This window comes from Papio anubis, chromosome 5 (assembly GCF_008728515.1).
Source record: "Papio anubis isolate 15944 chromosome 5, Panubis1.0, whole genome shotgun sequence".
NCBI classification, from domain to species: domain Eukaryota; kingdom Metazoa; phylum Chordata; class Mammalia; order Primates; family Cercopithecidae; genus Papio; species Papio anubis.
The window spans coordinates 124,238,172-124,264,962 of NC_044980.1; the positions used below are offsets into that span (position 1 = coordinate 124,238,172).

Genomic DNA, 26,791 nt, shown 5'->3' on the forward strand with positions numbered 1-26,791 from the left:
TCTTGAAAATATCTGAAAAATTGAAATCTAGCAACATATTTTTTAATGCATGGAAAAAATCTACTTATATATAACATATACACATCAGTTATTGCAAGACAGAATGCAGGAGAAAGATTACCTTTATCAGCACAAGCTGGTGACAAAAACAAAAACAAAAAAACTGTTGAAAGGAAGCCAAGCTGGTAAAATCATAAGGAAAAATATCACAAAAATATCAGGTAACTAGAATTATTTTTGTTAAGTAACTATGTAGGTCTAGAATTGTAAGTAGATTTTCCTATGAAAAAGCTTAGTAAAAACCAAGTAAGACATACAAATAGTACATACAACAGGTATATTTATAAAGCTCATTTTCTGATCCTGTTGTAGATCCAAGGTGGAGAGACTGCTTTTCTTAAACACTAGGGTAGATAATGTTTAAGGTCTCGACTTCTTTTTAAAGTACTTGTTGAAACTATCCTCACGCAAAACATGAAGATAGGTTTATTTTCTTAATCATAAGAAAACAAAGAACAGATCTCAAAGTTTAATAAGAACCAGGAACAGATCCTAATAATTTACTCTGAGCATAATGACAGTTTTGTTCAATCATAGATTACTGGCAAAAACCTGTCTACACAAATAGAAGGATCATACTTGGTTGGGGTTTTGACAGTACACATGCAAGAACAAGCTGAAACAGTTTTGAAGAGAAGATTTTCTTCAGGCTTCTAAGAATTCCAAACATTACTAAGAGAAGCTCACAAATCTATAAACATGGTGTTCAACTGTTGGCTACACAATGAAAGACAATGGAAAAAAGACTTCTCTATTCGAGTGTTGAGTGTAGATTTTGTTGGGAATAAGAGCAATGGAGGAATTCCTGTTCCTAATACCTCTTGCCAGAAGTCACATTTAGGCATAAAATACCAAATCAGATCCTACTAGTTAGAATTATCTATAATGGGATGGACCTCTGAGCAGTCTCTAAAAGGGGTAAGGAGTGTAAAGATGTTCCTGAAAGAGCATTAGAAGCATATGGACACTGTTCATTTGGACCATCTGTCTGACTGCAGGCACTGCAGCTTATCCTACACCGCAAGATCTGGTAAGGGGTGCAATGGATAGGACCACACAGACAAGGAAAGTGATGACATAGGTCTGTGTGCCACAAAAAATTTATATATGAGCTATAACGGTATCAAAATCTGTGTTTTATAAATACACCTACAATATGCACTGTTTATATCTCCTGTTTCATTTTTATTAAGCTTTCTTTAGTAAAATCTGAATGAAAAAAACCTAACCAGTCTCAGCTATGTGAGGATGAAAAAAGCAAGTAAGTAATGGAGCTATGGTGTCCTGAGGTGGCAGCAGAGAAAGAAAAGAGACATTCCAATTCACTAAACACTTACCACACATCAGGCTTTATAAATATTATTTCATTTAAACCATATAAGAGGCTCTCAAAATAGATGAAATAAATGGTCTTTTTCTTTTTTCTTTTTTGAGATGGAGTTTTGCTCTTGTCACCCAGGTTGGGCAACAATTCTGCATCCAGTTCTCTCTTGATTTCCATAGCCACCAAACTAGTTGGGATGCAATGGCACGATCTCGGCTCACTACAATCTCCGCCTTCTGGGTTCAAGTAATTCTCCTGCCTTGGCCTCCTGAGTAGGTTGGACTATAGGCGTGTGCCACTATATCTGGCTAATTTTTTTGTATTTTTAATATAGGTGGGTTTCACCATCTTGGCCAGGCTAGTCTTGAACTCCTGACCTCAGGTGATTCACCTGCTTCGGCCTAGATGGTCTTTTTCCCATCTTAGACAGAAAACCTGACCGTATAAATAAATTACTTGTAGTAACACAGCTACAGTGGAGGACAGAATCACGGTTCAAACTCAGGTCTGACATCACTGTACATAATTGCCACACAGGTGGCAAAAATAAGAAAGAGCTCTGCAGAGTGAGAATAAACTTAGAGCCTGGAAGCTGAAGCAAGCTCTGGAAGCTTCTCTCTCCTGTTAGAATAATAAGTCTGTCTTCCCTCTGACCATGTACCATTCTCTGGTGTGATTATTTAAATATGTACTTCTTTTACATCTGTAAAGAAGACGTCAGAACTAAATCCCCTTTCTCTCCAGGGTACACACAGAATGTGAAGGGTCAATATAAGAAATACACACTATATTTAGAATGCTACATGTGCAGCTAACATGAAGTGGCATCTGCTGCACACTGCCCAGGCTGGCCGCAAAAAGAAATGCTCCAGTCTGAATTATGAAAACATGTAAATGAACAAGAAGAATTTCAGTTTTTCACCTCATGAGATTCTGTGTAAGTAAAAAATCCACAAGAGTACAGGTTATTTTAAATCCTAATTTTAAAAAAGGTAATACTCTATTACTAAAAAAAGGAAAACCATCAACCTAAGTATTTGTTTTCCTAAATCTTATAGTTGGTTAAAAACAATTTCTTTCTTTTTTTTGAGATGGGGTCTTGCTGTGTTGCCCAGGCTGGAGTACAACGGCACAATCACAGTTCACTGCAACCTCTGCCTCCCAGGCTCAAGCGATCCTCTCACCTCAGCCTCCCAGGTAGCTGGGACTACAGGCACATTACCATGCCTAATTTTTACATTGTTTGCAGAGATGGGGTCTCATCATGTTGCCCTGGCTGGTCTCCAACTCCTGGGCTCAAGTGATCCACCCGCCTCAGCTTCCCAAAATGCTGGTATTATAAGCATAAGCCACTGTGCCTGGCCTAAAAACAATCTCTTATAGAAACTTTTATTTGCAAACACTTCATAGAAATGTCCAAATATAGGAAACTGGAATGACGACACCAAGAATTTGCACCAAAACTATGGCTTCTGCCTTCATTCTTATCCATGCTTGCTGTCTGCTGAAGTTTAGGATCACACTTTGAATACTGGAGTCCTAGTTACATGATGCATAATACCCAAAAAGCATTTGAATAATGCAATACAACACATCAAAGTTCAAAAAGCATTAGGAGTTATGCTTTTCTTAATGATTTACAATTATTGCTATAGATTGAAAAGCAAAGTATGTGCTATAAAGTATTGTTTAGTTTAACAAGAACTAGTTTGAAATGTTTTGTCTTACCTTTGTGAGGGGAACCTTGAGGAGATGCAGGAGGACTAGAATGTAAAGATGATGCCACAGAAATAGTGTCTTCTGTATGTTTCTTACCACTTACTTCTTCAGTTGTTCCTAAAACTTTCTGAGGTAAACTTGTATCTAAAAGTAAAAGCAAAGATGCAAATAAGCGTCATTTCACAATTAAAATGTCCATAGTTGCCTAAATCACTATGTAACTAAAGCTATGATACACAATGGCTAGTGTAGTCAATTGAAATGTGTAAATGACAAACAGGGACTAAATGACTGGGTAATGGCACACAGAGATTCTCACCTCTAGGTTATCCATTCAAATTCAGCTGGTCAGCATGGACCAGATTATATTAGTTTGTCTGTGCTTTGTGGTATAAGGGAAATAAATTTAACAGTCTGAGTGCTGTGCCCCACCTCCCACAATTGACACAGTGATTTGAAATCTTCAAAAAGAAGGCATGGATTCAAACTCTTCCCTCCCCTCTAGAGGTGGCCTCTCCAAGTCAGGGCGAGGCATGTAGCAGGGGCAGTGTGGGGATTTTGGCACTGTCACTACCTGCGGTGCATCTGTGCTGTGGGTATACAGAAGAGGCTGCAGGGCTGCCAGTCCAGCCCTTTTCAAGAGCACTAAATTCACACTACAGGAGAGAAGTAAACAACAGAAAGAATCATGAATGTATAGAAAAATAGTATGCAGCACAGTGGAAAGATTCCTTAAAGTTCTCATTACCCTTGTCCAACATCTGGTCCTCTTTAGTGTACCTCAAACCTAGCAATGGTTTCAATATATTGATGTTTTTACATTTATCTTCTCTAAGAAATGTCAAAGAGCTATAGACACTGTTCCTAAAACATAAAGTAAGTGGCCGGGTACAGTGGCTCACACCTGTAATCCCAGCACTCTGGGAAGCCGAGGCGGGCAGATCATGAGGTCAGGAGTTCAAGACTAGCCTGACTAACATGGTGAAACCCCATCTTTACTAAAAATACAAAAATTAGCCAGGCGTGGTGGCGCACACCTGTAATCCCATCTATTCAGGAGGCTAAGGCAGGAGAATCGCTTGAACCCGGGAGGCGAAGGTTGCAGTGAGCTGAGATCGCACCACTGCACTCCAGCCTGGGTGACAGAGTGAGATTCTGACTTAAAACAAAAAACCCCCCAAAAAACCAAAACATAAAGTAAGCAAACTTTGATGAGGATTTTGACATAGTAACAAGCAGCCACTGGACAACGAAAAAATTTAGATCATACTATACTCACACTACCCTTCATTAAATGTAATATAAACATACTTATCATATAAACAGCCATATTACAATAAGAAATGAAGAAACCTATACGGGGCCAGGCGTGGTGGCTCACACCTGTAATCCGAGCACTTTGGGAGGCTGAGGTGGGTGGATCACCTGAAGTCAGGAGTTTGAGACCAGCCTGGCCAGCATGGTGAAACCCCATTTCTACTAAAAACACAAAAACTAGCCAGGTGTGCTGGCAAGCATCTGTAATCCCAGCTACTCAGGAGGCTGGCACAAGAATTGCTTGAACCTGGGAAATGGAGGTTTCAGTGAGCCAAGATCGCGCCACAGAAACTCCAGCCTGGGCGACAGAGCAAGACTGTCTCCAAAAAAAAAAAAAAAAAGCAAGCAGGCAAGCAAGCTACATGGTACAAGTAATGTTGCCTCTCAAGTGGTGATATTCAAGTAAAAAAAAACCAGAGCTAACTTTGTCCCTCTCTCACTCCTACCAACAAATTCATCAACTTCACCAATTCTGCACCCAATTCTCCATTTCCATAGCCACCAAACTAGTCCAGGCCCCGGGCAACTTTCACTTAACTGTTAGACCAGCTTTCCATCTGAGCTCTCTATCTCCAGTCCTGCTGTGATCCTTACTACAGTCCTTCTCAAACATAATTTGAACCATAATCTTCCCTTGTTCAAATCTCTTCAATGGCTTCTCACTGATAACTTTCCTTTGGCATGGCACATTGTAATTTCAGCATACCTGTCTTCATTCTCTGCATCTTGGAAGCTGTTTAGTACAGTGGTTAAAGGCAAAGATTTAAAGCCAGTCAGCCTTCCTTTAGCCTCTACGCTTCTTTTGCAGAATGAGGGTAAAATACCACTTATCTTGTGGCATTACTATGAAGACTGACATATAAAATTAATAAAGCATAATTTGAACCATGCCTGGCACTCGGTAAGTGCTCTCCAAGTGTCAGCTTTAATTATTATTGTCTGTCAACACTGCATGCAATTTCCACTCAGAGTCAGCAAAGTGCTCGTAGTTTCTTGCACATACCAAGCTGTTTCCTCGGCCTGAAGCAACTTCTCTGGAACTTTTGCCTAATCATCTTCTTTGTCACCAGCCTTTCAGGCTGCTTAGACGTTATTTCCAAAAAGCCTTCTTCTGAAGCCCTATCTTACCTCTAAGTTACCTCTGTTTTGTTTTGTTCTTTTATATGTTCTGCATATACCCCTGGCATAACAAGAAGACACATTACACTGAAGTTATCTGTGTGAGTGTCTACATCACCAGACTGAAAATCTGGCAAAGGAGGGGGAATTTCTTATTCAACTTTGTATCTCAAACAACAACACATTAAATGAACAAAGTTCTACTAAACATATACTACATATAATTCATGGTCTAAGTAATCATGCTAGGAACCAAATCTAATCTAGCTTCTCACCTAAAAGGCTAAAATAATGATACTGTTAAAACAACAAATAAAAATAATATGAATAATGACTACAAGGCCTAACAGAAAAAAAAAAAGTGTGGTCTATACTTTATAAAAGTTACATTCTCTTGTTTCCTAACTAGGTTTTCAAAAGGGGTCACTAAAGACAAAAAACAACGTATAGTCATTTTTGGAATAAGCAACTTCATTTCCACAGTTTTTGTAGATTGTGTCTGTATTAGATATTACATTAAATACACCTTTGAATGCAGTAAGCCCCTGGTACCCAAAATGCTTTGCTGTAAATTTTCTATTAATCAACAGATTTCAGTATTATAGGAAATCCAATGTTGGCATTTAAAACATGTATGCTGTCAGCAAACATCTACAGTCAAAATGAAACACTTTTTGATTCATGAAATGATGATTATATTACACAACCTACAACAGCTTATCTCCTGAACATCTGTAATTATTTTTCATTCTAACTCCCCTGGAAATTTCAGTTAAATGGATGTAATATTAATGGTGAATACTCACTCAATGCAGGGTCTTTTGTTTGTCCCTTCTTCCGGATGGGGTGCAAATTAACAGCTGGCACCTGAAGCACCTGGCTTACTCTGTGGGGTTGATGCAAGTGGGCTTTAGTTGTTTGGCCAGCTGACCTCATAGGCACTGGGGACATTTCAGATGATTTGGCTGATCTTTTCTCATTTAAATTCTTGGTCACTAATAGGAGAGAGTAAGAAATAAGTAACTGAATGTTTTTAGGCAAGGTTATCACCACTGGCAATAATAAATGGTTACTTTAAAACCATCTATTTTTAGTACAAAAAATAAAATAGATTAATTTTCTTAGCAGGAATTTCAGTTAAGTACTATAAAATGTTATCTCCATTGCTTGGTGAGTCAGATAAAAAATGTTATCTCTAAAATTTTTGTAGAATAAGTTGTTAATTTGATCTCCTAAATAATTCTTTTTTAAAAAATTTTTTGAGATGAAGTTTCTCTCTGTCGCCAGGGCTGAAGTGCAATGGTGCAATCTTGGCTTACTGCAACCTCCACCTCCCAGGTTCAATGGAGTCTCCTGCTTCAGCCTCCCGAGTAGCTGGGATCACAGGCACCTGCCACAAAACCTGGCATTTTTTTTTTTTCTTTTTTTTTTTTTAAGACAGAGCTTCGCTTTTGTTGCCAAGGCTGGAGTGCAATGGTCCCGGGACTGTAACCTCTGCCTCCTGGGTTCAAGGGTTCAAGTGATTCTCCTGCCTCAGCCTCCCAAAGTGCTGGGATTACAGGTGTGAGCCATTGCACCTGGCCTATTTTTGTATTTTTAGTAGAGACGGGGTTTTACCACGTTGCCCAGGCTGGTCTCGAACTCCTGACCTCAGGTGATCCACATGCCTCAGCCTCCTCAAAGTGTTGGGATTACAGATGTGAGCTATCTCACCCAGCCCTAAATAATTCTTGAATCCATGTTAATTAGCTCCATCATCACTCTGCTGAGGGTCAAGTTAACATTCTCTCTTTACTACTGAAATATTTTTCTCACTGTATCAATTCTAGCATGCCTTCAAGGCATTCTTCATAGAAGAGTAACTCTTCCAAAATGAGTATTTGATCATATCATTTTCCTTCTCCTTCTGCACAAACCTTAACTTGCCCCTGCTTTTAGAATAAAGACCCGAATCCCTAAAACAAGGCCTACATGACCCTGCATGATTTGCCATCAGCCTGCCCCCTTGACTTGACTCGCTTACCTTTTCTCTCATCAGTCCTATACTCTCATCAGGCTTTATCCTCTCTGTTCCTTTCATTAGGCTTTAACCTACTAGAGAGTAAAGACTATGCATTTTGTTTGTTACTACATCCTTATGTGCCAGTTACTGACTGAAAACAGATGCTTAATAGGTATTTGTTGAATAAATAAGTGAACTTATCTCAACAGCTCTAACAGAAGAAAACCAGAGATAGTGTTTTTATAAATCCATAGGTTTCTTGAAAATGAATGTGAGAATAAAAAACTGAGAACCCTGACTTATAAAAGCTGCCTCCTTCACATGAAACCAATACTGACAGTCCAAGGGGAAGACATTCTTCCATCAGGGAGTACTTTTAATCCTTAGGTTATCCAGGGTGGATATATTCCATGCAGGTGCAGCCTCAGTACTTCATGAAGTATTTGTTTTAAACATCAAGATAAAAGCAAAAACAGATATCTAAACTGTCTCAACACAGCTATAATAGCTATTATGCTTTTATTAAGACAGCTAGACAATATGTGGGATGATACGAATCACAGAATATCTTAGAAAGTCAAAACGCACGGACCCTAGGAGAAAATATGCAGTGGCTCACCAACTAATTGAATCCAAGAGGTTATCATCTTTGTTTAGAACCATGAAATACTTTCATCCTTCTCTCATTGATTGGTCAATACTAATCAATGACATCTTATTTTAATAACTGCTACAGTACAAAGAAAAAAACCCTGAGCCTACTTTAAAAATAAAAAGAGTTCACAGATGAATGACAAAAACCACATATATTCTAATTAATTAGGAAGAACCAAATTCTATAATGCTCAGAAATCCACTATTGTTTGGGCTTGGGAGAGTGACTATTTAAACATTTAAAAATCAATTATGCATTATAAATATGCTCAAACCAAATTAAAGGAACATGCATTGAACTAAATGTTCAAATCCAGTTTAAGAAAGAAAGGCCTAAAGATTTTCTCATTTCAAATAGATATAAAATATGTAGCATGGGACATCATTTAGTGTTACGAGAAAAGACAGACACAAGTCTGGGGTGGGTGTAAGAAGAGGAAGGTATGACAGTGAATATAAACTGTGTTTCATAACCACAAGATGATTAAGTCTGTATCAAATTACCTGGGAAAAAATAACTTTGATGATGACTCAAAGCTGGGTCAGAAGGCTTTAATAAATATGTATGTGGCTTTGAACTTTAAAACATGAATAAATGTTAAAGGTTCTATATACTCTTTCAGCTTTTACCTTTAACATGTACTATTTAATATGTAGCAGCCAGAATGTTGAATGCTCTCAGTAACTGTTAGCTTTTCAAAATTTCTTTTTCCAAATTCAGTAACTTTGATGTAGAAAGAATCACAGAAACAAAATGTATTCCCAACCCTTGCTAAAGTTTTACATTCGAGAAAACAGGGACCAAAGATGAAGAAAATCTTACTCAAATGGTAATAAATGAAACTCAAATTCTGCCTCTATCCTTTCGTAGGTATTCTTCCCATCATACTCCAAATCTTTTCTTATATGTAGAAGCATTCATGATATTGTTTTGATTATAGCACTTATTAAAAGGCTCCTTACCCTTATTTAAAAATTGTCAAAACTGAAATTTTAAAAATCAGTATTTGGTTCTACTTCCACTTCCTGTTTTCGATTATTTCTTTTGACATACTTTTAAAAATTACTATGCAAATACCATATCATTTATCAATCTTAGGGTCAATCCATGATGATTACTACCCCTTGTCAATTAGGAATTTTCAAATAAAATTCTATTGCAATTTTTATGGGCAAATTTAACCCACTCTGTGTGTGTGTGTGTTTATATTTATTTATTTTTTAGAGACTGAGTCTCACTATGTTGCCCAGGCTGGAGAGCAGTGGCACAGTCCTAACTCACTCCAGCCTCAAACTCTTGGGCTCAAGTGACCTGCCTGCCTCAGCCTCCCCAAGTTGCTAGCACTACCACTCGGCTAATTTTAATTTTTTTTTTTTTGTAGAGATGGGGTCTCTCTGAGTTGCGAAAGCTGGCCTCAAGTGATCCTCCTGCCTAGGTTTCCAGGTGTGACACATCATGCCTGGCCTTAATCTACAACTTAAGAATTACAATTATTTTGTTATAACAGTATATATTTCATTATCTTTGATTTCTGCTCTTAGAACTCATAATTTCCTTGATCCAAAGATATATGCATTCTCTTGCTTGTATTTAATTAAAAAAATTTGTATTGAGAACATGATCTTTTTCATCATATTTTCTGGAGACTACCTAATATCAGAATGTGTCTGATTCTTTTTGTTTTACCTTACTACTGGCACCTGTAAGGTACCTATTATCACTGGTGTTTTAATCAAATGTCTTATATTTTCTAGTTGGTACATATTATCCATGAAATAAAAAGGGGTAAAAATTCCCCTTATGTTTACTCTTTAGGGATGAATGTAAAAATGTTCTCCAACAGAAAGGCTCCTCTATAATGATCCAGTTTTTAAAAGACTTAAAGGCTTCTTAAAGATCTACTTGTTTCTCTATTTTTTGGATGGCATAGGCATCAGGAATGGATGGGATTCAGTACGTGGTTAACTGGATCACATGATGCTTAAGGTATGCCAGTAATCTTTTGTGAGTGAAAGTTAATTTTCTTGGGACTTAGGCATAATTCTAGAGTAGTAAGTTTTTATTTTGTTGTATTCTTTAGTGTCACATAAATGAAAACTCATACTCACAAGTACCATACGCAGGCTCCCACTGTAATGACATCATCTGGAACTTCTCCTCATCTGTCTCTACATCCAGACTGGAAAGATACTGCTTCACCTTCCTTGCCATTTGGGCATCCTCATATAGCTTCTTGGCATTAAGTAGAGAGCTGCGGCGTGCCCTTTTTTTGTGAGCACCTCCCTGAACATCCAGCATGTTTGAATTTGTGCTTCCTTGACTCAGTGACCTGTAAGAAGATGAAAATCACAATAAGGGGCTGTAGAGAACTAAGTATAGATTGAAGATTAAAAGATTTTGTTCTGTTAATGCTATTGCATGCTGATGTAAATGAGTTAAAAGATGAAGAGCATTAATGTAAAGTAATTTGGCACATATGGTGATGTTCTGAATTAAGAACAGGATTTGGCAAAGTACAGAATTCAAAAGAATAGGATAACAATGGCCCCCTGAGTGGCATGTTCCAACAGGCCTGTGTTTGTGCCTATGCAACCCATGGCACAACAGTAACAAGAAAAATCATTCCTCTGGTCCTGGAGGCCACCCATGCATTGAAGATATGGCAAGAGTCTGGACCAGGACAAGTCCATCCTCAGCCAAATCTCTGAACCAGGGTTCTTTAGCAATGAGGGTTCTAAAGTAGTTTTGCTTGTTGTTCTGCTTTCGACATGCTATTGCCGCTACCATTATAGCAGGCCCACTCTGAGCATGTTAACCAATTTTACCAGTAACCATTATTTTGGCCAAAACTCAAAGAGAACTACCAATAACATATTAGCTGAAAATTTACAGCATTTATACGCAATTCAATATAGTCAGAAATCAGAATGCAGGAAAAACTCAATGCTTCTACTCACATATGGAATGGTTAGGCAATATTTGGGTTCTAGAACTGAGGATCTGGGACATCACTTTTTTAACGCCTGTGAATGTGACAGAATTGCAAGCTGGGTGGAAATAACCACAATTCAAACAAGCTACAGCTTCACCCGACTCTACTCTTTTTGGCAAACATCCTACAATGACTGCACCTAGAACCAATGGAAAACAGCAACTGCAACGATGTTTGTCCTTTCTAACAAGTCTAACAAACACAAAATTATATATAATTTTTATTTAGATGGTATTTTATTTCGCCATTCCAAAATAATATGGTTATCTACGGATTCTAAATTAAGCTTTATTTTTATATAAAAATATTCTAAATACAAAGACCATAGTGCTCATCTATCTACTTTAAAATAAACACTAAAATCCTAATGCTTTCATTGCAAATTAAGTGAAATACAGTTGAAAAAGTGTTATGGCATTTTTTTCTTTCACATTTTAAGATCTCTCAAATAGGGGTATATCTTACACTCAGTGGCAACTTTCAATTGCTATTAGCCTGGCAGAAACTATGACAAGACATTATTTACACATGCAGGAACCTCAAAACTTGCAGAATGGCTTGAAAGAAAATCCAATGACATTAGTGAATTAGCCTTTTAACCTTCAAGGACCAAATGATTATAACGAAGTAATAAATCTGACAAGTTCAAGAACATTCCCAAAGCAAGTGACAAGAGAAAACTAACTCTAAGTATTTCCAAAGCTAGCCTGAGAGCCCAGCACCAGCAGCTTTCGGTTCTTTTGTGGTTTTTCAAAGAAATGGTGCATTACCAACACATTGGATGGCACAGAGGGCAATACTGTATGGGGGAGGAGGGTTCTGGAAAACAAAATTCAGAAGCTAATGACTCTAAAAGAAAACATTTCAGAAGATTCATATTTTGAATATAAAGAAATTTTAGGAAAATCTAAACCAATTTACTTTGCTTATATTTTCCTTTTTATGGAAATAAAAATATTGATTTTTAAAAATTCAGTTTTGATGTGATAAAAATCCATAGCCAAGTCCATAAGAGCTCCTTCAATAAGCATAAAGTAGAAATTCTCAGTGGTAACAGGACACTGCAGTGATTTTCCTTAGTAGTAGATAAAAGAACAATATGCCCAACAATTGACGATGTCTTGAATTCAAAGAAATGCAGTAAAATCAAGTTGCAGCTATTTAGGAGCAAATTTTAACACAAATATTTAATAATTTTATCTTAATATAAAAAAAGTAGGTGTTGACAAATCTAGGAGAGACACAAAATTCTAACAAAAACACTGTGATAAATATCAATAAAATGTTTTCTAAACTACTTTGAAAACAGAAAAATGCTCCGATATAAAATAAATATATCTAATGTTTGCAAGCATCACACAGTGCAACCCTAAAGCTGAATGAACAGTGAAACACGTTAACATAAGTCATTCAAACACACCCAACGCCCACTAAAAGATATTGTCCAAGTATTCTTCTTTATAATAGTAAAGCCAGGTATCAATTTCTATTTTCGGTGAGAAGAGCCAAAAGAGACCAAGACATAAATTTATGATCCAGAAGAAAATACGTGGGAAACACACAGAGAAGGGAGAAAGAAAATAGAAGGAAAGTCAAGTTCACCAAGCACTGACAGAAAACAAGACCACAAATGAGACAAGACTCGAGTAAAGAAGGTGGCTCACAAAAAAATTCTTCTTACATGTAATAAAAGCTTCTAACTTCATGGTTCACTACAAGTCTTAAAATAACAAAATTCTTCTTATGCAATCCCTTCATCCACAAAAGTCATCTCTTTCTTCATCTAAAAATGAAAGGACTAGATAGATGATTTATAAGATCTTTAACATTCTATGATTCTAAATGGACACTTAGCTATGTAGAAGTAGAGACCTAAATCTATAACAAATAGTGGTGGTTGCTGATTCTATCACAACTTTAAAGATAAGGGAATCTTCAATTAAAGCTGGTAAAAATTTCAAGTAAAATTCAATCAATGCTACAAGCAAGTGGCATTAGTGGGTCTGAGGAAATAAAATCATCTTCTACTTCAATTGTATAGTACAGCTTGGATAAGGGCTGCCTCTTTTTGGAAAACTGATGGAAAATGCAACCTTCATAAACAGATCTTTCATTCATTTTTATACATTCATATGACATATTTACTTTAATAAAATGTGGCATTTGAATAAAAGAAAGTGGTGTGAACTCTAGAATTAGACTACCTAGGTTTGGATCCACCATTAATGAACTCTAAAACTTTGGGCAACTCAACCTTTCCCATCCATACCATGGAAAGAACAGTATTTCCTTATAGGGTAGTAGTAGAATTAAGTAAGATAATTTGTTTAGAGTGCTTAGAACAATGTATGGCACATAGCAAGCACACAACAAATTCATTATCATTATCATCATCTAAATGACCTAGCTAAATTAAAATCTAAAAAGGACTTATAGGACATCAACAGTGGAAAAATAAACGAAAAATAGCTAGTTCTATCACTACTTTCACCTTGTTAGCAGAAGGCATTTGTCAGGAATGTAGGCTGACAGGGTTAATAGAATTCATGCTACTTTATGTGCGTGCATTAATGAAAAGGATGCAGTATATGTTAAGAGTCGCACAACCTTCATTCCAGTTGCGTTCATCTCTACACTTACCCCAGACTCCGCCACCTCTTCTTCCTGTAAGCAAGAGCCACAAACATTGAAGCATGTGTTTGAATAGGAAAGCACAGAAAAAAGACAACAGTTGAGAGTCAGAGGAACTATGCAGACAGAAAAGAACAGAAAAATTTTATCAGGAAAAAATTATAGCTTAACAGTAATATGACTTTAATGGAAGGCAGGAGGGTAATATGAATATATACAGAAGGTCAAAAAACCTCCAAAATACTTTATAAAAATATGCTTTAGATCAATTATCAGGAAGCTTTAATTTACCTAATTTATCAGGAAGCTTATATAAATAAGCTTAAGGAAAAACATTTACTTACTATAATATAAATTTTGAATTCAAAGTTTTAAGGGAAAAGACCTTAAAGGGATAGAATTTTTGAACATATTTCTGGCAAGATTTTCGGGCCACTCATTTAAATGACAGAATGAAATTACAAGGGACATAAAAACACAACATTTCATTTTTAAGTGCAGAAATTTCTCTGACAAGATGTCTTGTAAGAAATGTTGACCAGCAAATCCAACTTACAATGTAGGTAAAAATACATCATTAAAATCTTCATAATACTATATATCTTCACATTCCTGTTTGATTGACTAAAGATTCTATTTTTTAAGTCTGCAAATTGATTACTGTTAAAAGGGGTTACTTCATCCAAACTAGATACTCATATACCACCAAAATGGACACTGTTTGCTTAAAGAAAGGTATTACATTTTAGCACTGGCTGACAAAACTGATTCAGGAAAAATTCAGTCCAATCTTTAATACAGATGTTTTTTATATTCCCCGAACACCTTATTCTATTCAATCCAGGCCATTCCCAAGAAAACAGCCATGTTTATTAATTTCCTCATCAGTTTTTCTCCTTGGCTCATTATTGAGGTATGGCTAGTACTTAGTACATTATAAACTGGTCTGGCAGGGTCACAAATTCATCATGTTCTTCAGGAACCAGGATGTTAACATGTATGAGTAAAAAGAGGTCCATATAAGACAACAGGGAGTGTTAGGGTCACTGTACAAGGACATGCAACAAAAAAACAAACAAACCCTTCTTTGCTTTGGTACCTAGTTCTTACTCTTTTCTGCTTCCCCACACTGTTAAGCAATGACATCTTTCAATACATGTAGTGATTCTCAAGGTGCAGAAGTGGGATGTGTAGGAAAGAGGAGATCTGGCACACCCCCTCCTTCCTTCCATACTTTGTGGATCTCTAAATCAGAGAAACCATCAGATAAACTACTTGCAACATGGTGAAACCCTGTCTCTACCAAAAAAAAAAAAAAAAAAAAAAATTAGCTGGACATGGTGGCATGCACCTGTAGCCCCAGCTACTTGGGAGGCTGAGGTGGGAGGATCACCTGAACCCGGGAGGTTGAGGCTGCACTGAGCCGAGACAGCACTACTGTACTTCAGCCTGGGCAACCAGAGTGAGAGATCCTGTCTCAAAAACAAACAAAGACCCCTAAGCAACAATTTAAACAAAACAAACAACAAAAAAACCCCAGTATATCATTGGTTCTATTGGGTTATGAAAATTTCAACTCTGGTTTATAAAGTATTGTGTTGGGGTAAAAGTAACGGCAATTTTTGTAAAATACTTTTACATTAAAAGTAATGGCAAAAATCACAAATACTTTTGCACCAACCTAATACCAAGTATTTTTGTTTCCTTAGCACAGTATATTTTTTAAGCCACAGAAATTGTGTTGGCCCCCGTACATTATTTCATTTTTAATGTCCCTGTGAACTGAAGCTATAGGCCCCAAAGGAAATCAGATCAAAAATTAAAACCACAATGTCTTATTTACACCCTGAAAATTGTAAAAATTACTAGGAATAGCTTAACAACATACTTTGTTTCAATTTTATGTAAGCCGAGGAAGCCTTTTGTTATTACATTAAAAATGAACCTTAAAAAGTATTCTTAAAATATCAGGTCAATACAGAACACAATAAAATTTTTCATTTTTAGTAAAGTATGATTAAATTTCCACTTTCTACATTCTGTTCATTTGTATGTAATAAAAACTTATATACAAATGAAACACAGTGTAATTTGAGGAAAAGAATAAAAGAAAAATGGTTTACAGGAATGAAGTATGAATTAAACAGAAACAGAATATTTAAAATATTCAGTAAAAATAGAAGACACAGTCAGACGAATACTTTACAAACTAGGTTAGAAACGAGATGAAAACAAGACGAATACCAGCAATTTTCTTGTATTTGTTTGCTAATCTTTTTTTTTTTTTTTTTTTTTTTGTATTTTTAGTAGAGATGGGTTTCACCTTGTTAGCCAGGATGGTCTTGATCTCCTGACCTCGTGATCTGCCCACCTTAGCCTCCCAAAGTGCTGGGATTACAGGCGTGAGCCACTGCACCCGGCTTGCTGATGTTTTAAAGAACAGTAATACAGAACTATCCACATACAAATATTTGCAAATTATATAAAAACTACTCTGAGCCTCATTCAGTTTCTTCATATATAAAAGGAAGGCTAATACCACCTACCTGTTATGGTTATTATGATAAATGATTACATGAAACTGACATATACAAAGCACTTTGTACAGCACATAACACAAGGTAGAATAAATATGATCAATAAATGATAAATATGTTAATTATTATTACATCGCCCTTGACACCACTCTAACACTTCTACATATTTCAATGTCCTACCTCTGTCGAAACATCATAGCTGGGTCCATATTAGCAGAAGTCATTCGAACAACTTGGCGGATTTCCTTGGAAATCATTCTTAACTTCTCAAAGTTTACTAAACCATCTACTTTGGAGTCATTTCCTATAGAATGAAAATAAATGTTTAAGTTCACAATTAAATTATCTACATAAAAGTAGCAAAAGTCAAGCTGGTAATCTTGAGGGGCACACAGAAGGACCTTCTTTATCACAGTGCCAATTTTGCTTTTAAGAACTGATATACCCATACATGCTTCAACCCTGCTCTTAGGGAATGAGCCACCAGGAGATACTGTGTTCCACATAGGAGTGATGGTTATGAATAAAGTCAAGTGATAAACTGTGCATGGCTTCTAAAACCAGTTTCATGGGCTGGGGGCACAATGGTTCCCACCTGTAATCCCAGCACTTTGGAAGGCCGAGGCAGGAGGACTGCCTGAGCTCAGGAGTTTGAGGCTGCAGCGAACCATGACTGTGTGACTACACTTCAGCCTGGGCAACAGAGTGAGATCTCAACTCAAAAAAATCCACAAAAAACGAAACAAAACAAAAATCCCAAACAAAGGGCAACCTGACGTCTATAGCACTGTTTTTTCACACTTGTCTATAACACAGCATGACCCCATTTATCTCCTGAGGTAGACCCTGAGGTCTGTCAGAGTCCAAGGCCCTGAAGGCAAGACTGAGAAATATATGGTAAAAATTGAATAGCACATATACATTGTAAATAGCACATATACACTGGACACATGAATTGTTCAGAGTGTCAACACAAGCTGGAAACAAAGGAATCATGACGAATACTCTCAAGTTATATAAACATATTTCAAGGAACATGTCAGAAAAACATATTTGAAGTCCATAACATTTCCTTATGAAAAATGAGTGATAATGAAAGAAGAAGCAGTAAGACTACATAATTAGAACAACACTTCTGGTGAGATCAGAAAAACTGGACAAAAGTACAAAAAAATGCAGAGAAGCAAGTTTTGCATTTCCCCGTGCTTACCCCTAGGTATATCTGATTTCAGAAAGGGATAATGAGCTGAAAAACCGAGTACAGACACCCTGCCTTTTGAGGTAAAAGGAAAAGCAACTTAAGTTCATGTAAAACTCCAATGCTTGGTTGAAACTCTGAGAAGCCATATACTGAGACCAAGGATAAACTGAATGTAGACTGGGATAAAAGTCTGTTGTTAAATTACATCAAAACGGATTAAAGTGATTTTGGAATTCTAGCACCCCTAACTGCCTGCCAGAAGCAAGCTTTAATCGTCTCTGGAGATATGGAACATCATTCAAAAAGTGAGATTATTTCTGTAATCTCACTTTTCAATAATAACCAGATACATTAGGAGAAAACATAACATGACAGAAATGAAAGAGAAAAAAGAGAAAACAGAATAAGACCCAAAGTGGATCCAGATTATGGAATTATTAGAGGCAGACTTAAAAATAACTATGCTGAATATGTTCAAAGATATGAAAAAACAAGGAGAACTTTGGAAAAGAACATGAAACTAAAAAAAGAAAAAGGAAGCTGTAAAATAAAACAAAAAAACACATAATAACTGGAATTAGGACATCAGTAATGAATTTACCAGAAGATGAGACATAGTTGAAGAGAGAATAAAATATACAATTACTGAGAATTTTCTAAAACTGATGAAAAATATAAAACCATAGGTTTCAAGTTGTCCTATAAACACCAATCAGAATAAGAAACAAAAACAAAACCCCACACTTAAGTCATATTAGGCAAAACTAGGAAAAACTTAAGAAAAAACAAAATCATAACAGCCAATATCAAACAAAGGCAGATTATAGTTAAACCAACAGCAAATAAAACTGCAAGCTAACTTCTCAACATTAATAGTGGAAGGCACAGAACAACTGAATGTCATTTCAAAGCCTTCAAAGAAGATAGCTGACAACCAAAAATTCTCTAAAAATGAAGTAAAGGCATTTTCAGATAAACAAACATTAAGAGATATTCATCACCAGCAAACCAGCACTTAAGAATACTAAACAGTGTTCTACAAGGCCAAAAAACAATGCCCAGCAATATGGAAGCTCTGAAATGCAAGAATGAATAAAAAATAGTAGTAACAACAACAAAAGTAAATATACAGGCAAGGTTAAATACTTTATTAAGCAACAATATCTTCTGGGAGTTAAAAGCACAGCAACAACTGCAAGAAAATCAGGAGATGAGCAAATGGAATTGTTCTTTTTTTTTTTTTTTGAGACGGAGTCTCGCTCTGTTGCCCAGGCTGGAGGGTAGTGGCGCCATCTCAGTTCACTGCAAGTTCTGCCTTCTGGGCTCCTGCCATTCTCCCACCTCAGCCTCCCACGTAGCTGGGACTACAGGCGCCTGCCACCAGGCCCGGCTAATTTTTTGTATTTTTAGTATAGACAGGGTTTCACTGTGTTAGCCAGGATGGTCTTGATCTCCTGACCTCGTGATCCACCTGCTCCGGTCTCCCAAAGTGCTGGGATTACAAGCATCAGCCACTGTGTCCAGCCGAGCAAATGGAATTTAAGTGGTCTAAGTTCCTTGCATTATCTGATACAGAAAAAAGTATTAATAAATATTAAACTAATTAACAAATATGTATGGTATGACATCTAATTCAACACTAGAAAAATGGTAAAATAGTGTATAGTTACCAAGTTAATAGAATAGGAAACATATCATACACAAAAATCAATTCAGGTAGACTTTAGATAAACCATATGGTAAAACATCAATAAATAATGTTTTCATACCTTCATGTAGAAATGTCATATCTTTCTTGACAACAGGGAAGAGTGGAATAATTGGAGGCTGCATACTTTGACTACTAAGAATATTTCTATACTTGGCCATGTTTCTAGATGGATCAAAAATGTCTTGTAGATCTTGAAGATGTTTCTCATATTTGCTTGGTAACTTTTCCCAAGTACCTCTGAGTCGTGCTACAGATGCCAGGTTCAAGCCACTGCCAAAGATGAGAAAAGAAACATTAAAAAGAAACTTGGGGGGAGGGGTGGACTCAGGTCAGTATATACACCATTTTCTCTAATAAAACTAAAAATAAGGAGGGACATATTTTAATATATTGAAACAAACAGAGAAGAACTATGAAAAAAATAAATAAGAGACTCCTTGATCTTACAACAAGAACTTCTTTTGGAGGAACTATAATGTTTGCCTATAGTTGTACACCTACATAGCATTTATTTTACAGTTTAAGTGACAGAATAATACCACAAAATAGACATTTAACTTAAAAAAAAACTTCAAGCATCACAATGTTGCTTCTTTTACTTAGAAATAAGTTTATGGAGACATTAACTATTCTAAAGCAGTTTAAGTAATGCTGAGAGCAACCGTTAAATAATAATGGGGGCTAATCTGCACCTTAGGAAGCCTTTTTTCCTCTGTGATTTTGTTCACTCACGTCCCTGATTCCAATACATCCATATTCCTAGGTTCTAATTCTGTTCACTAAGCCTCCAGATATTCAATGTCTCCCTTCCACAGGATTTTAAATAGGCTCAGATATTCCCTAACTTGAAAACATAATTCATGCCAATTAGGCTGCAAGTCTTTGTGAATTCTTTACCTCTACAGTACCATCACATAGGTAGGTTGCCAAATGAATAGTGTATATACAATGTCTCAATTTTCTTATCAGCAAATCCTGTTTCTCCCCATCTCACTTTTACCCACACCACTGTGTATAAAATGTTCTCCCGATTTCTGACTTTCCGGCATGGAGTTAGGTATCTTTGTTTCCTTTTGCTTCTCAGAAATCACCCCAAACCACTATAAGAAGGTTGAGCAACCAAGACAAATTTCATATCCACCAAAACTAAGAGATACGAAACTCCTAAACACACTAGAAAGGTTGCCAAAAAATAGTCGAGGTCAAACACGAGTAAGCAAAGCTGATGAAAAATAATGTCTGCAGCTGAAGATATCAATGAAAGCTGACAAACAGTTCTCCAGAGCAGAACTCTCTCTGCTCTGAGGGTAAAAACAACAATCCTTTATTTTATTTATTTATTTGAGACAGAGTCTTGCTCTGTTGCCCAGGCTGGAGTGTGGTGGTGCTCACTGCTCACTGCTACCTCTGCCTCCCAGGGTCAAGTGATTCTTGTGCATCAGCCTCCTGAGTAGCTGGAATTACAGGAATTACAGGTGTGTGCCACAATGCCTGGCTAATTTTTTATATTTTTAGTAGAGACAGGGTTTTACCATGTTGGCCAGGCTGGTCTTGAACTCCTGAGCTCAAGTAATCTGCCTGCCTTGGCCTCCCAAAGTGCTGAGATTACAGGCATGAGCCACCATGCCCAGCCAACAATCCTTTATTTGGCATAGCACACAGTAATACACTTTGGTACAAATCTGTTTGAGACAGGAGAGAAGGCAGAAACTCTGAGTTGTAAGCAGCCCTAATGCTACCACAATCTCCATTTACTAAGAAAAAGTAAAGGATAAAACAATTAACATACAAGGCTAACTCCTGCTACCGCGGAATACTGCTGCACAGATCCACTTACATGCAGATATTTTTCAGTAAATTCAGTCACCCCTCCATATCTGAGTGTTCCACATTCACAACCAAATGTGGATCAAACATACAGTTTCCTTGGATGTGAAACCTGATAATACAGAGGGCTGACTTTTTGTATCCTCAAGTTCCTCAGGGTCAACTGCAGGACTTGAGTAAGTGAGGATTTGGCTATCTGTGAGAAACCATGGAACGAATGCCCCACAGACACTGAGGGACAATGGTATCATTTAATATGAAGCACCAGCAGATGAAAATAGACAAAATAGAGAAATAGCTATTAATAAATGGAATGAGAGACGTAAAGTTATTATTAGTCGAAGAAAATTAGATTGTTTAACTCAAAACTCCCAAAATATTAACTGAAAAGTATTAGAAGCACGAAGAATGCAGTAAGGTACTAGGTACAACATTGATATTCATAAGCATTAGAATACTCAGGCAGAAACAGTTAGAAAACTTAAGGATCCCATTCATAAGGATCCCATTCACAACAGCGATAAAAGATATTAAACATTCAAACAAATGTTCAAGATTTACATGAACACCATTATAAAAATTGATATGGTTTGGTTCTGTGTCCCCACCCAAATTTCATGTGGAATTTTAATCCCCACATGTCAGGGGAAGGACACAGTGGGAGGTGACTGGGTCATGGGGGCAGATTTCCCCTATACTGTTCTCATGATTATCAGTGAGTTCTCAAGAGATCTGAGTCTAAAAGTGTGGCACTTTCCCCCTCGCGCTCTCTCTCTGTTGCCGTGTAAGACATGCCATGTTTGCCGTTCGCCTTCCACCATGGTAGTAAGTTTCCTGAGGCCTCCCCAGACATGGGGAACTGTGAGTCAATTAAACCTCTTTTCTTTATAAATTACCAGTCTCAGGTATTTCTATATAGCCGTGTGAAAACAGACTAATAAAACAACTCCACAGAGGAAATAAAAGAAAACTGAAACAAGTGGAATAAGTGTTCTTGGATGGCAAGAGCCATTGTACAAAGCTATCAAATGTCCACTAAATTAATCTAGGTATTTAATGTAACCTCAATGAAAACATCAACAAAACTCTTATTTTTTATTTTTATTTTTATTTTTGAGACAGAGTCTTGCTCTGTCACCCATGCTGGAGTGCAGTGGCATGATCTCGGCTCACTGCAACCTCCACGTCCTGGGTTCAAGCGATTCTCCTGCCTCAGCCTCCTGAGTAGCTGGGATTACAGGCACATGCCACCACACCCGGCTAATTTTTTTTGTATTTTTAGTAGAGACGGGGTTTCACCATGTTGGTCAGGCTGGTCTAGAACTCCTGAACTTGTGATCTGCCTGCGTTGGCTGCCCAAAGTGGGATTATAGGTGTGAGCCACTGCGTCCAGACATCAACAAAACTTTTTAAAAGAACTACATAAATTGATTCTAAAGTTGATATGAAACAAATAAACATGCCAGAAATAGCCAAAGAAAAGTATGAAGAGAGTCATGAGGGGTTTGACTAGCCCTACCAGACCTTAAAACCTACTTTACCACTTCGGCAATCAAAACAGTAAATAAATAGACAAAACAATGAAGCAAAGAGTGGAGACATAAACCCAAATATGTATTAGATTTCAATACATAATAGATGGCATTGAATATTTTAGAAAAAAAGATTAATGATGTTGGGTGAAGAAGTCATTTGGAACAAAGAAAGATATATTTCCTTATCTCACTGTTTACAGAAAAATTAATTCACGATTAATAAAAAACGTCATCTAGGGTGTTCTAAGAGCTCTCAATGTATTAGCTCATTGAATATTCTTAACCCTATGAGGTAGGAACTATCAGGATTTCCCATTTGACAAACGAGGAAACTCAGTTCACACAGTCAGCAAGTGCCAACACTGGATTCAGACCTAGGCAATTCTGTGCTCTTCACTAACGACAAAAAGTAGAGACTCCAGGAGGAAAAAAAAATAATACATCTACATAAAAATAAAAAATTTCTACATGGCAAAAGTAAACACCACACACTGTTTTAAATAGCCAGAGGCTGGAAATTTAGAAATATCCATAATGTGTATTCCACAATACAAAGGAGTACTTTGTAGTTGTTTAAAAAAAAAATGCGACAACTGTATAAGTACTGATTTAAAATAATCTCCAAGATAAATTAAAATAAGCCAACGTAGTTCTAAATATACATTTATATGCTTGCTATATGCACAGAGTATTTCTTGAATGAAAAAAGGTAACAGTATCTCTGGGGAGAGGAATTTTGCTGGATTAGGGACCGAGTGAGAGAGTTACTTTCACCGTGTACTCTTTTAGTATCTTTAAAGTTTTTTCCATGTACATGTCATGTCTATTCAAAAAGTAAAAATTATTTTATAATTATAAAAAGTTATTATAGCCAGAGCAGAATGATTCACCTTTGCCATCTCTGCTGAAAAGAGTATATTCTTTGATCTGCCTGAATATGAAGTACAAGAATACAAAGCAATTATCTTAAAAAGAATACAAAAGAAACAAAGCAATGATCTTTACATGAGCTATGAAAATGTGCAGAACAAATATTCTTTGTAACAAAACAAATCTCTTAACCAAACAAAGCCTCTTAACCAAATCTCAGCCCTTTCCTATCCACCCCCTTCTTTGGGTTACTGTTCATTACATCTCTCAAATCACTCTCTTTTGTTGGCTTTGATGACACTATCATAACTGTGCTACCCTATTTCTTGTACTGATCATCCATCTCTTTGGCTAGACTCTTTTTTTTTACCCTCACACTGAGTCATCATACTAAGGTATGGTTTTTAGACCTTTAACACTTCCTTTCTATCCTCTTTTCTATACAGAGATCTGTTCTCTCAGTGTCAATCACTTTTCTTCATAGTGGACTCTAAAACTGAGTCCGTAATTTTCAAATTCTTTACTTGATGCTTCCTTTACAAACAGGTTCAATTTCTAGCCTTCCAAGTGTTTATCAGTGGCATCTTTATTCCCCTGTTTTAGACCTAGCTGTTTAAAAACTGTGATATAGGTGGTATAATCCCTGCATTTTACAGATAAGAAAACCTATCTTCAGTTTTCCACTGACACACCGCTACTATATGGGAGAGGCAGGATTCAAATACAGGTGCAGCTGATTCTAAAGATCACTCTGTTAATCTCTATTCAATACTCCTAGAGTGTTCAGTTCAATTGTAGCCACTGGTTAATTTAATAAAGGCACATCCTATTCCCATGACAGAGTCATGATTAAAGAGTCCCTATAAAGATTCTACTTTTTAATCTTACATGAGGAGTAGAAACAAATAATCATAAATTCTGTGGGGGATGTGTATAGGTAAGATTAGAGCAAGTGGAATTATGCTGCTATTTATAAGTACATCATAGACCTAACTACAACTCCTCTCCCTTTTAAAATTAAACTTGTTTTAAGAAGAATCCCTTTGTCGATCTACAGTGTGCTAAATAAAGGTCAGAAAATAAATTACCTACAATTAACTTCTCATAATAAGTGGGGAGAAGGGAGTGGGACAGCTCACGTAATTATCTACACTTCCTGGGCTTATGAATGTCAAAACATGTTTATTATTCTAATGGCCTAACTTGCTTGAGGAATACCACATCCAGTGATTCCTCAAGTAGTGCCTGGAAAACAGGAAGAGCTTACCAAATGGTTGCTATTATTATTATCGATGTTGTTGTTTGAAAATAGCAACTTTAGGTCAAAGTACTGATACCATACTGTGATTTTTCAGTGTCAAATCATAGTGAGGCAGGTACTTAAAAAACCACAGTACAGAAGTCTAACGATAAAGAGCAGCCACTGGGCACATATCCGAAGACGATATAATCACTCAAGGCGGGGGATGGGGGGTGAGGGGAGAGAGAAAAATTAGAAGGCAATCACCCACTTTCATTTACAAAAAAGAAGAGAAAGATGGAAGAAATAAAAATAGAGGCCGGGCGCGGTGGCTCACACCTGTAATCCCAGCACTTTGGGAGGCCCACGCGGGCGGATCACGATGTCAGGAGATTGAGACCATCCTGGCTAACACGGTGAAAACCTGTCTCTACTAAAAATACAAAAAATTAGCCGAGCGTGGTGGCGGGTGCCTATAGTCCCAGCTACCCTGCAGGCTGAGGCAGGAGAAAGTCATGAACCCGGCAGGCGGAGCTTGCCGTGAGCCAAGATCGAGCCACTGCACTCCAGCCTGGGCGAAAGAGCCAGACTCTGTCTCAAAAATAAATAAATAAATAAATAAATAAAAAGTAAAAATAGAAAAAGCCAATACCACCAGAATGGAAAATACATTAAATCTAACAACACTTCAATAAAGGCATATTAAGTGAACATTTCTTTTCATAGGCATTTAATACCTAAGCAGAAAATCAGCTTCATGTAATAACAAAACCATATAGACATTTGTACCTATTTGTACCAACTTACCTTATTATTGCAAACATGGAATTGAAGTTCTTACATTCTCGACAATGAAGTGCAATTTTAATAAAATGCTTAATAATCTTCATTCGTTTGAGCTGATTTGCTTCAGTTAAAATTTCTGAGGCAACCCAGAATGTCTCTTGGTTTACAATGTCCTCAAACCTCTTCAAGTGAGTATTTCCTGCTTTGGAATTTAACTTAAAAAGGTCATCGATGTACTCAGTCGGCTCAATATTACGAAACAAATCAAAGTCCCTCATTGACAGCTGGGTGGCCACCTCAATGGTACTGAGCTGCAGCATGGATAGCTGGCTTTCCTTAACCAGTTCTTGAGCATCTTCATCTGAACATAAGGTTTCTGTTTCCATGTTATTTTTTAAATAATACCTAAATGGAAAAATTTTTTAAAATAAATGTGTTCGTAAATATGATTAAATAAGAGCACTTTTCCTCTTTTTTGTTGTTGTAAAATATCATTTTATTGTTAATAACTTTTAGCCAAAAATATTCATTTACAGGTAAAATGAAAAATTAACATTTTAAATGAGAAGAATTTTTGAGAAGTCGGTCTCTTATTCCACCAACCGGCATCTATTAAAGAGTAAATATAGGCCGGGCGCGGTGGCTCAAGCCTGTAATCCCAGCACTTTGGGAGGCCAAGGCGGGTGGATCGCGAGGTCGGGAGATAGAAACCATCCTAGCTAACATGGTAAAACCCGATCTCTACCTAAAAATACAAAAAAAAACTAGCCCGGGGAGGGCGTGGTGCTTGGCGCTGTAGTCTTCTGGAGGCTGAGGCAGAGAATAAAGCGTGGTTTCCTGGGAGGCCCGGGCTGCAGTGAGCAGGTCCAGCGCCACTACCTCCAACCCTGGAAGTGACTTACAGCCTTGAGACTCGTCTCAAAAAGAGTAAATATAATGTTATGTCATGAACTTAATCATTTTAGAAACTATCTGTCAGATACTATTTTAGGTACTGGCCTCGCCCTCGTAAAGCTTTTATTTTACTGTTTTATCTGACAGATGGTTGGTACTATGTAAGTATTTGTTTATGAACAGCATGAATTCTAATTAAGGCAAAATAAATTCCTGAATCAAGATGGTTAAAAATCTCTATTCAGAAGTTACTGCATTTATTTCCTTTTTAAATAAATTTCCAAGTGAAGCAAGAAGAATGAAATCTACAAAGGAGGGGAAACACTTCCACTAATGGTTTCTCCCTTGTTAAACACAAAACCTCATTCCAG

General features: G+C 36.9%; 1 protein-coding gene across 16 annotated transcripts in view; it reads right to left on the bottom strand.

The window, feature by feature from the left end:
- Positions 1–26,791, bottom strand: part of RAPGEF6 (Rap guanine nucleotide exchange factor 6) — a 211,261-nt gene that overhangs the window by 13,113 nt on the left and 171,357 nt on the right. For 12 of the 16 annotated variants that reach the window (XM_031666770.1, XM_031666774.1, XM_031666767.1 and 9 more), the window contains 7 exons: positions 25,548–25,931; positions 19,327–19,538; positions 16,537–16,660; positions 13,829–13,852; positions 10,305–10,525; positions 6,346–6,534; positions 3,113–3,247 (listed from right to left, as the gene is read on the bottom strand). In XM_031666770.1, coding sequence (XP_031522630.1) covers positions 3,113–3,247; positions 6,346–6,534; positions 10,305–10,525; positions 13,829–13,852; positions 16,537–16,660; positions 19,327–19,538; positions 25,548–25,931 — 1,289 coding nt within the window. The remainder of the gene's footprint in view (positions 1–3,112; positions 3,248–6,345; positions 6,535–10,304; positions 10,526–13,828; positions 13,853–16,536; positions 16,661–19,326; positions 19,539–25,547; positions 25,932–26,791) is intronic. The other 4 variants (XM_031666768.1, XM_031666769.1, XM_031666781.1 and 1 more) reach the window with 2 other exon arrangements.